Below are 11868 nucleotides of genomic sequence, written 5' to 3'. Positions count from 1 at the left end.
TGGTGACTTATTAATGAGGACAAATTCATAATTTCCCTCTCCTTTCTGGCCATCCTTATTTGGGCTGGTTTTTAATGCTAAAACGCTCACAGCCTCGTAGATCCATCGAGGGACCCCCAGGTTTCCGAGCGGAGCCAGGCTCTTCTTTCCCCCTCCGCTAGCCTCCTCTCAAGCAACTGTTGAGCCCGGGCTGCAGGTCAGCCTGCAAGCCGGCCGGACCGCTGTGACGTCACAAAGGAACCTAGGCCATCACGGCCCATTCGCTTGTCTGAAAGCCGCGAGGAAGCGCAATTCTGGCGCATGAACGTTCGATATACTCTCGCCCTGCAAACTGCACGCCTTCCAACCCGATCCTGTTGCCTGTTACTCGGAAGTCACGTTGAGGGGTGGGGGTGGGACAGTCGCCTTTAGGCAATCCGATGCATAAAGCCCGGGCGCACCCATGATGTAAATCAGTGGCGTTTTCTTCGGAGAAATCACGCATAATCCTCCTATCCTTTGCCTCCGGCTCAGACTGAACCCAGTAGGTTCCGGAGCTCAGTAACCATACAGCGCAAGCTTCGGGCGCAGGCGTTTCCAGTTTAAGGGATCAGTTGGTAAACTAGGACAGAGTCTGCCACCAAGTCACGGTATGCCAGTTTAAATGGACAAAGGGTCTGGCTCAATGTAAGGCATATGGTCTAAATAAAAAGTATGTATGTAAGCAAGATGGAATATATATTAGTTTTACGTGTGCAAAAGTGTGCGCATTTGAATGCTAGGCGGAGAAATAAGTGTTCGCTCTGGTCGGCGTTCATCATCAAGCCAAAGTTTTTGGGTCTCGAATGGTCAGTTTGCCACCAGCATCTTCCGCAACAAGCCCTCCGGGAAGAAGCGCGTTCTCAAATGACTGCTCATGACCCTTCGGGGGAGCCGTACTACGTTGATTGTGTGACGTCTGTGCAGGAAGGGGTTTGATTCGCGCCGCGTGCATCAGGCGCTTGGACTGTTTCCCCCGGTGTGGAGGGATTCCCACCGTCTTTGCGATAGGTAAGTAAAATAAATTTTGCTGAGAAAACGTGGGCAGCAAGAAGACACGTCCAAACGGCAGTGTGCAAAGAGCAAATCCTTATGTTAACTGGGAAGCGTATGCGGTAGCGGAGAGATGTAGTTCCTAGTACTATACAAATGCAGGTTAATAAGAGTAGCTCTAGAGTGTATTTATGATAATACAGCATGCTATGTGCTCTCTCTCCGGTTCTTTTTTTTAAATCTCATCCAAGGAATTCACAGCAGCTTACTCAGGTTCTTTTTTCCTATCCTCGCAACATCCCTTTGAGGTAGGAGTGACTAGCCCAGGGTCACTTAGCTAGGTTCATGGGGGTGACTGTGGATATAGGCGCCTGTTTGTTGGTGGTGATAATAATGCTTGAAAGTGCATGGTGTATGTTTTTAGTAAGAACAGTGTTATAAAATTGGTAAGTATTGGTATCCTCAAATTGTGGATGGGAGAAAGTGGCTGGCCCAAGACAGCATCTGAATGTAGACTTCCTGTCTAAATAACGATAATGATAATGATATTTGATTTATATACTGCCCTTTAGGACAACTTAACACCCATTCAGAGCAGTTTACAATGTATGTTATCATTATCCCCACAACAATCACACTGTGAGGTGGCAAAATCAGAAAGAGTCTGGTAGCACCTTTAAGACTAACCAATTTTATTGTAGCATAAGCTTTCGAGAATCAAGTTCTCTTCGTCAGATGCATGATACAAACTGGTCAAATACAGAAGAGGAGGGTGGGACTTCAATAACTTTCACCCTACTATCAACCTAAGCCTGGACCACTCTACACAACAGGTACACTTCCTGGACACCACTGTACAACTACATAATGGACGAATAAATACCACCTTGTACCGGAAACCAACAGACCGATACTCATATCTACATGCCTCCAGCTACCACCCTAAACAAACCACTCGGTCTATTGTCTACAGCCAAGCCTTACGTTACAACCGTATCTGCTCCAATGCTCTCTGTCAGGGCTTGCCGCGGCTGCCGCTGGGCGTGGCACTGGGCGGTCTGCTCCTGACGTCACAGGGGGGCCAGGGACTCTGCAGGACCCTGCTCTGTGGAAGGAGGGGCGGTATACCTCACCCAGACTCCCTCTCAGTCCACTCGCTGGCCTGCTCAACCTGGCCTGCTTACCCTCTGCGTCCTCCTTCATCTCCTCCTTCCAGAACTCTCCTCCAAGCCTCCACCCTTGCATTCTACTGCTCTCACTCCACATCATCACTCCTCACTCACACCCACCACCTCAGAGCTCTTCCCAGCCACCCTTTATAGGGTTTCCTCTCTCTGCCCCGCCCTCCTTCTAGGCTTGTTCCTTCTCCTGACCGGGCCCAGCTGTGCGTCCCTCCAGGTGTTTCCCTCCAACCACTAATCCCTCCTGGGCTCCTTTGCTTTGCTGGTAGGGTGGGGTTGAGTGCAAGCCATCCCCAGCTGAGGGCTCCTTGGCCTTGCACACGAGGAGCTGCCCCAGCCAGCCTCTGTGCTATTGAGCTTGCCTGGCCTTGCTCACGAGGAGCTGCCCCAGCCAGCCTCCGTGCTATTGGGCTTGCCTGGCCTTGCTCATGAGGTGCTGCCTTAACCAGCTTCTGCGCTGCCAGCTCAGCAATGCTGGGCGGGGCTACCCATCTCCTCCCCCAGAATGCCTGTGGCAGCCCCCCCTGGAGAGGCTTGGCTTCTAGCAACTCCTGAGCCAGGCTGCTGTCTTCTAGCCATGGTGTGGCTCTGGGCTGTAGAGGCTGCTTCCTCTCCCTGCCAGGTAAGGGCTCTGCTTGGGTTGCTGCTGCTGCTGCTGCTGCTGGTCCCACATTCCCCCTGCTGTGGCCCTTTCCCTCTGGCCTGCTTAGCCCCCCTTTCTTCCCCCTGGAAGGTGGGACTGGCTGGTCTCTCCTTGCCCCCTCCACCCCTCTGAGGTTCTGGCCTTTTACCCCTTCCCCCTGGAGTAGGTAGGTTCTGGCCCTGGTTGCCGGCTTGGGGGGTGGGGTTGCTGCCACCCTTTTGTCCCCTGCTGTTCCCTCTTGTCAAGTCTGGGGGCTGGGGCTCAGACCCCGGACACACCCCCCCTCTTAGCCTGGACGTTGGCTCGGAGGGGCCCGGCTCGAAGAGGCGGGACATGAAATCCGCATCCAGGTGATTGGCCCCCCGGCGGTACACTACGGAGAATTGGAATGGCAGAAGGGAAAGGTACCACCGCAGGATGCGGGGGTTGTGCTCCTTCATCCTGTGCATCCACTGGAGTGGCGCGTGATCCGTCATTAGCGTGAACGGGTTGTTGGCTAGGTAATACCGTAGTGCTCCTATGGCCCATTTGATGGCGAGGGCTTCCCGTTCTACGGTGGCATACTTCTGCTCCGCGGGCTGGAGCTTGCGGCTTATGAACAGGATGGGTACCTTTATTCCTTCTTGCTCCTGCATTAGGACTGCCCCAAGGCCTGAGGCCGACGCATCGGTTGCCAATATGAAAGGCCGCTCAAAGTCCGGGTTCCACAGCTTTGTTGTGTCGGACAGGGCGGTGCGCAGGTCAGTGAAGGCAGCCACCTGTTCCGGGGTCCAGCTGAGACGATTGGGGCTGCCCTTCTTCAGACAGTCAGTCAGGGGGGCTGAGCGGGCCGCAAAATGTGGGATGAAGCGCCCATAATACCCCATGAGCCCCAGAAACCGCCTGAGCTGCCGCTTGGTTTGTGGTTGGGGCACGTCTGCGATGGAGGCCACCTTTTCAGGTGGTGGCCGGACCTGCCCTCCCCCTATCAGAAAGCCCAGGTACCTGAGTTCCTGGAACCCCAAGTGGCTTTTCTTGGGATTGGCCTTCAGACCCGCTTTCTGTAGTGCCTTGAGGACCCTTTCCAGGTGCCGTAGGTGGGTGGGCCAGTCAGGGCTGAAGATGACGATGTCATCGATATAGGCCATCGCGAAGTCCCGACAGTCCCCCAGGACTTGGTCCACCAACCGCTGGAAGGTAGCTGCCGCCCCGTGGAGGCCGAAGGGCATGCGGCGGAACTGGAAGAGGCCCCGGGGGGTGGCAAAGGCGGTTTTCTCCCTATCCTCAGGGCGCACTGGTACCTGCCAATACCCCTTCGTCAGGTCGAGGGCCGACAGGTACCGGGCTGGCCCCAGCTGCCCGACCAGGACGTCCGCCCTGGGCATGGGGTAGGCATCGAACTTGGCCACTTTGTTCAGTTCCCGGTAGTCGATGCAGAAGCGGGTCGTCCCATCCGGCTTCGGCACCAACACTATAGGGCTGCGCCACTCACTCTGGGAGGGTTCAATGACCCCCATGCGCAGCATCTCCTCCGTCTCCTGGTTCACTGCCTCCCACTGCTTCCGGGGAATGGGGCGCCAGGTCGACCGGGCAGACTGCCCCGGCTGGGTTGGGATGGCATGGTGCACTAATTTTGTAACCCCGGGGCGTCTTGAAAAGACCCCGGGCACTCGCTTCCACAGGTCCTGCAGCTGGGCCTTTTGGGCAGGGTCGAGCTGAGGGTCCACCTGTGGTTCCTCGAACTCTGGGGCCTCGGCAGTCCATGGCAGCTCACTGTCAGGAAGCTCCAGGGGGTCCTCAGCCAGCCGGCACTCCTGGCTGTCCCGCTCATACCACCTCTTCAGCAGGTTCACGTGGAGCGTCTTCCTCTGACGTCGACGAGGCCCACACTGGACCTCATAGGTTGTGGGCCCTAATACTTTTGTCACCACATAGGGGCCTCGCCAGGGGTCCCCCTCCTCCCTGGGGAAAACTGTGCGGTGGACGAGGACCTTCTCCCCTAGCTGGAAGGTTCTCTGTCGCGTACCCCGGTCGTACGCAGCCTTCTGTTGTGTCTGGGCGTGGGCCAGCTGTCGGCCTGCTTCCGCTTGAAACTGCTGCACCCGCTCGCGGAGTTGGCTCACATACTCCTGGACTGGAGGAGCTGGGGGGCTGGCTTGGGGACCCCATTGCTCCACCAGGCGGGAGAGCATTCCCCGTGGCTTCCGCCCGTACAGCAGTTCAAATGGGCTAAAGCCAGTGGAGGCCTGGGGGGTCTCTCGGAGGGCAAACATCAGGGGATCGATATACAGGTCCCACTGGTGAGGTTTGTCATGCGTCATCTTTTTCAGGGCCTCCTTAACCGTCTGATTCAGGCGCTCTGCCAATCCATCTGTTTGGGGGTGGTAGGCAGAGGTGAACACCTGCCGGATCCCCAAGTTCTGACAGAGCTGACGCATGGCCTTTGCTCGGAAGGGCCCTCCCCGGTCCGTCAAGATTTCGCTGGGCAGTCCCACCATCGCGAACAGCTTGGACAGCGCCCGGACCACCCCCGGGGTCTGCATAGTTTTTAAAGGAATGACCTCTGGGAAACGTGTGGCATAGTCCACGATCACCAGGGCAAAACGGTATCCCCGGGGTGTGCGCGGCAGTGGGCCGATGAAGTCCATCGCTATCCGCTGGAAGGGCACCCCCATCACTGGCAGCGGGGAAAGAGGGGCCTTTGGCGGGCGTCTCGCTGCCACCCTCTGGCAGGTGGGGCAGGAGCGGCAGTGTGCCTTCACGTCTGCGTTCACTGAGGGCCAGAAGAAACGCTCGAGGATCTTCCTCAGGGTCTTGTGGTGCCCCAGATGCCCGGCCCATGCATGCTCATGGGCCGTGCGGAGGACTTCGGCCCGGTAGGCTGCTGGCACCAATAGCTGGCGGACCTCCCCCTGGCCATTTGGGGCGCGAGCTATGCGAACCCAAACCCCTCCTTGCTTCTCGATGCGAGGGAGCCGTTGGGCCCTCCGCTCATCCCGCACCTGCTCCTCCTCCCGAGCTGCTGTCTCTCGTAAGTGCTGCAAGGACTCATCTGCCCCTTGGGCATCGCGGAATGGGCGGTCTGCCGGGGGTCCAGCTGGGTCTTCAGCCCGTGGTTCTGCCCCTGGTCTGACAGAGGGACCCTCGTCTGGGTCGGCGGCCTCCTCCACTTGCAGAACTGGGGCGACTCGTGGGCCTGCCAACCCCCCTGCTGCCTCTCTGAGCAGCCTGTAGAACTCCGGGGCATCTCTTCCCAGCAGCATTGGGTGGGGTAAGTGGGCTACCTTGACGACCTCTATGCGACGGATCGCCCCCAGGTATTCCACCATCACCCAGACCGCAGGATACGGCAGGGTGCGGCCCATCACATCCGTCACCGGGATCCAGCGGTGCACTGGGGTGGCCGCTGGGACGAGTTGGGTGTGGATCGCCGAGACTGCACTCCCTGAGTCCAACAGGGCCTGCAGGCTCTGCCGGCCTATCCTCACGGTGGCGCACAGACTCTGTACCCTCTTGCCAGCTGGCGGGTTAATTTCCCAAGCCAACGCACATACCACGGGCGAGGAGGCTGTGGGGGCGCAGGCTTGCATCCGCTGCTCTACGGCTTGCATTAGCTCTGCCTGAGCTGTTTGGAAGGCCGCCTCCAGCTTCCCCCGTATCCTGTCCAAGCGTTCCTCCAGCCACAGTCTGAGGTCTGCTGGGGCTGCGGCGTCGGGATACATCCCTTCGACTGGCGCCTGCGTCGGAACGACTTTCCCCGTACGGGCCACCAACTTGTCAGGGCTTGCCGCGGCTGCCGCTGGGCGTGGCACTGGGCGGTCTGCTCCTGACGTCACAGGGGGGCCAGGGACTCTGCAGGACCCTGCTCTGTGGAAGGAGGGGCGGTATACCTCACCCAGACTCCCTCTCAGTCCACTCGCTGGCCTGCTCAACCTGGCCTGCTTACCCTCTGCGTCCTCCTTCATCTCCTCCTTCCAGAACTCTCCTCCAAGCCTCCACCCTTGCATTCTACTGCTCTCACTCCACATCATCACTCCTCACTCACACCCACCACCTCAGAGCTCTTCCCAGCCACCCTTTATAGGGTTTCCTCTCTCTGCCCCGCCCTCCTTCTAGGCTTGTTCCTTCTCCTGACCGGGCCCAGCTGTGCGTCCCTCCAGGTGTTTCCCTCCAACCACTAATCCCTCCTGGGCTCCTTTGCTTTGCTGGTAGGGTGGGGTTGAGTGCAAGCCATCCCCAGCTGAGGGCTCCTTGGCCTTGCACACGAGGAGCTGCCCCAGCCAGCCTCTGTGCTATTGAGCTTGCCTGGCCTTGCTCACGAGGAGCTGCCCCAGCCAGCCTCCGTGCTATTGGGCTTGCCTGGCCTTGCTCATGAGGTGCTGCCTTAACCAGCTTCTGCGCTGCCAGCTCAGCAATGCTGGGCGGGGCTACCCATCTCCTCCCCCAGAATGCCTGTGGCAGCCCCCCCTGGAGAGGCTTGGCTTCTAGCAACTCCTGAGCCAGGCTGCTGTCTTCTAGCCATGGTGTGGCTCTGGGCTGTAGAGGCTGCTTCCTCTCCCTGCCAGGTAAGGGCTCTGCTTGGGTTGCTGCTGCTGCTGCTGCTGCTGGTCCCACATTCCCCCTGCTGTGGCCCTTTCCCTCTGGCCTGCTTAGCCCCCTTTCTTCCCCCTGGAAGGTGGGACTGGCTGGTCTCTCCTTGCCCCCTCCACCCCTCTGAGGTTCTGGCCTTTTACCCCTTCCCCCTGGAGTAGGTAGGTTCTGGCCCTGGTTGCCGGCTTGGGGGGTGGGGTTGCTGCCACCCTTTTGTCCCCTGCTGTTCCCTCTTGTCAAGTCTGGGGGCTGGGGCTCAGACCCCGGACACTCTCGACCGAGACTCACACTTAAGAGATTTACAACAAGCATTTTTGAGACTACAGTACCCACCAAATGAAGTGAAGAAACAAATCAACAGGGCCAGACTAGTACCCAGAAACAGTCTGCTCCAGGACAAACCTAAAGGAACTAACAACAGAGCACCACTGGTGGTCACCTATAGCTCCCAGCTCAAACCCATCCAATGTATCATCAGTGAGCTACAACCCATCCTGGAAAATGATACCTCTCTCTCAGAAGCCCTGGGTGGAAGACCTTTCCTTGTCTACAGACAGCCCCCCAACCTTAAACGACTTCTCACATACAATCATGAATCAGCCAGCAGAGTCACCAGCACAGGTACCAGGCCCTGCAACAGACCCAGATGCCAGCTCTGCCCCTATATCTACCCAGGGAATACAATTACAGGACCCAATGGCATCAACTACACTGTCTCTGGCTCTTAGCTGCTCATCCTCCAATCTGATATATGCCCTCATGTGCCAACATTGTCCTTCTGCTCTGTACATTGGACAAACCAGCCAACCTCTACGCAAAAGAATAAATGGACACAAATCTGACATTTGAAATGGAAACGTCCAAAAACCAGTGGGAGAACACTTCAATCTACCAGGACATTCCACCAAAGACTTAAAGGTCGCTGTGGTCCAACAAAAACCTTTCAAAAACAAAATCCAACGGGAGGCTGCTGAATTGGAATTCATATGCAAATTTGACTCTGTCAAGCTGGGACTGAATAGAGACTATGAATGGTTATCACATTATCACAGGTAACAGATTTCCCTTACAGCGGCGTGGTCTGGGGGAGCCCAGTGGCGCCTGGTGTGGACTTTCGGGGACCACAGTTCTCTTTGTCAGATGCATCTGGCAGGGAGAGATGTGGTTATCGAAGGCTTATACTACATGGGAATGGGATGCTTTTACTGCTGCAAACTAACACGGCAAACTGACTCCACACCAAAAGGAGATGTTTACGTTTACTAGCAAAGGAATGTTTTGGTTGTCTCCCCGCTAATTGCATCCTGTCCCCTTCTGATATATGTCCCCTTCTCTCCCATCTCCACCCTCCTCTTCTGTATTTGACCAGTTTGTATCATGCATCTGACGAAGAGAACTTGATTCTCGAAAGCTTATGCTACAATAAAATTGGTTAGTCTTAAAGGTGCTACTGGACTCTTTCTGATTTTGCTACTACAGACTAACACGGCTAACTCCTCTGGAACTGTGAGGTGGGTGGGGCTGAGAGCTCTGGAAGAGTTGTGACTGACCCAAAGGAACCCAGCTGGCTTCAAGCGGAAGAGTGAGGAATCTGGTTGAATAATTGTCCACCAAAATAGTCTGAGGCTGGGACTAGAGCAGTTTTGTGTATTTGTACAAAGTTGTTGTTTATTGTGATCTTACTGAATATATATAATGTTTGTATTGGTTTTTAGCTGATGTAATTCTTTATGATGTGAAATGCTTTGAGCACTTAATTAAAGAGTAGTATAAAAATCCAATAAATAAACATTGTATTCCATGTGCTTGTAGCCCCGAGAGAACGCTACTTAAAGTATATTGTGGCAAGCATAATGTGTATAACCTACATATCAAGGTATACTTATATTCTTCTCACACAGTATGTCAATAGAAAACACAATGTATCCTGTTTTATTATTCTGTCTATAAATATATAGGAAGCAGAGAAGACTGCAGAGGTTGTACACACTGGAGACCACCTACAAGCAATAATGAATTTCAGGGAGGAAATTATGAGTCGGATAGTTCCAGGACAATTTGATGATGCGGAGACTTCAGACAGGTAATGCTAAAATAAAATGTCAAGGGTTGTTTTAGAATATCTAATTATAAAGCAGTGCTCTTCCTCCATTGCCATCCCACCCTGCTTCCCATATTTTTATTTTGTGAAGCCTTAGTTAGCTGTCTGGGCAGGTTTGGGGGTATGAGGGAGCATTAGGGCATTGTTTCCATAAAGAGAAACAATATCTTTGTCCTAATTTTCTCCTTCATTTTTTTTCTGAGTTTGTCATGGATTTGATCTGATTTTGCCAAAAGTTTCTGTCAGGTATACCAAATGTATGTAAAGGTGCTTGTATTTTTTTACAGGTGTGAATGCCTGATAATTCCTGACATTCCTAATTCCTCCTAGATTTCTTGAACACCTTTTTGGGGAGGAGAAGAGTTCCTCTAACCCAATTAATAGATTAGCTGAAAGTGTCATAAGAACCTTGACAGCAAAGTCTTGGGTTAATTAGAACAACCCAATGTGGTGCCCACTGACACCTTTCCTAGTGCCCATCAAGTGTTTCTAGAAAGTAGGCAGGGCCAAAAGGGCGTTTGCCTAGCAGAGGGCCCCTGGAGATATGATTGACTGTGCAGATTTTTAAAAGTTGCTTTGGTAGCAGCTGCCACCACAACATAAACATTTTAAACAATATGGTCATTTTAAAAGGCATCATTTTAAACAGAACTTCTACCTGAAACGTTGAAGAGTTATTATTAGAGTTAATGGAACCTAACTCCATGACATTTTGTGGTTGGCTTCGCCTCTTGTGGTAGCCATTTTGTGGTTGCACCCACCACCCTGTGTCAGAATCCCAAAGGTACCCGTGGGTCAAAAAGATTGGGGCCCCTTGGAGTAGAAGAACATGCATGATTTGATGCTTCCTCTTCAGTGCAGCACAAGTTAAGTATTGAGAGAAATCTGTGGTATGCCGTTTGATGAGCTAATGAAGACCTTATTATATGTGTTCCTTTATTTTAAAAAAAACAGTGAACAGACACAGATTGAAGTCATTCAGGAAAAGAAAGAAATAATTAAAATGCAGCCAACACATTTAGATGCGAATGAAGCAGATGTAGATGAATTTGATGACAGCGGTGAAGATGATGAAGATGACTGGGACTGGGATGATGCCATAGGGAAAGTCACAAAGCGAAATCTGGCTCCAGGAGGAAGAAACACACAGGTATAGATGCAGAGGAGTTAGCCGTGTTAGTCTGTGGTAGCAAAATCAAAAAGAGTCCAGTAGCACCTTTAAGACTAACCAATTTTATTGTAGCATAAGCTTAGGTGTGGAAAGAATTGATGGGCTGTTTTCACACTGCTTATCAGCCACGGAACATCGCACCAAGCTCCTGGAACGGCAGCATCTTTCTGACGCAATTTCGTGCCAGGAAGACGCTGTCGTTCCGGGAGCTTGGCACGATGTTCTGTGGCCAGTAAGCAGTGTGAAAATAGCCATGGCCTAGGTCTTAAGTGGTATGCCTGGTCTTTGGCCATTAGTTCAAATTCTAGTGACACTAGTGTGTATCTGGGTTTGAGCAGAGGGAGAGCACATAATTGAATAAAGGATCTATTTTTTTACAATAGTAGCAAAGTGACATAAAAATGGTTTACAGCTCCGTGAGTATTCATAACAATAATTCATATTTATTTCAGCAAATATTTATATATTCTATCTATGCTTAGAACTCTACAAATTAGGAGTATCATCTAATTTCTGATACCTTTAATTTCTGTTCATACCTCCTTTTGCAGTCACTTCTTGCATCCAATGAAGTAGGCTGTGCTTCTTTGAGTAGGACAGACAGTACAATGCTTCTAATAATGTGACGGAGGGATCTGGAGCAGGCACTCTTTCTCTGCCCTTGTGGAAATTTTCCCCACTTACTGAACCATGATTAATGGTTACCTGTATGTATATAAGCTTTAACTGTGGTTAATGCTAACCATGAATTTTAAATCAGAGGGAGGGAAATTTGTAGTATAGAAGGGAAGGAATGGGGAAGTGGAAGGGTTCAGTTGTGATTGCTTAACCGTGGTTAAAGAACTGGAAGCAACATGTTGTGCTAGAAGAAATACGTGCCCTTTGGTTGGAAGTTCAGCTGTGTTCCAAAATTATTTCAGGCCAACAAACAGACTCCCAGTTGCAATGCAGCAAAAATGTCAACTCCTACAGACAAGGCACTAAGAAAATTTGAGAATAAAATTAATCTAGGTAAGTAGAATCCTTTTCTTTTTGCAAAGAGTGCAGCTGAACAGAATTCAGTAAGGGCCCTGGGCAAATGGAACTGGTTTTGTGTGTTGAATTGTTCTTGGAGATGTACAGCATGTGTTCAAATAGTGGTGTTCCATGTTCTGGAAAAATCATTGGAAATTAGTTGAAGCAAGGCAGGCTG

At 52.5% G+C, this 11868-nt stretch overlaps 1 protein-coding gene across 1 annotated transcript in view; it reads left to right on the top strand.

Moving 5' to 3' along the window:
• The first annotated feature begins 903 nt into the window (after positions 1 to 903).
• Positions 904 to 11868, top strand: part of RIOK1 (RIO kinase 1) — a 37137-nt gene continuing 26172 nt past the window's right edge. The window contains exons 1-4 of the mRNA XM_054985584.1: positions 904 to 1029; positions 9363 to 9487; positions 10460 to 10655; positions 11597 to 11687. Coding sequence (XP_054841559.1) covers positions 9417 to 9487; positions 10460 to 10655; positions 11597 to 11687 — 358 coding nt within the window. The 5' untranslated portion in view covers positions 904 to 1029; positions 9363 to 9416. The remainder of the gene's footprint in view (positions 1030 to 9362; positions 9488 to 10459; positions 10656 to 11596; positions 11688 to 11868) is intronic.

The sequence above is a fragment of the Eublepharis macularius genome, chromosome 7, assembly GCF_028583425.1.
Source record: "Eublepharis macularius isolate TG4126 chromosome 7, MPM_Emac_v1.0, whole genome shotgun sequence".
Taxonomy (NCBI): domain Eukaryota; kingdom Metazoa; phylum Chordata; class Lepidosauria; order Squamata; family Eublepharidae; genus Eublepharis; species Eublepharis macularius.
This window is presented reverse-complemented; position numbering and strand designations above follow the sequence as displayed.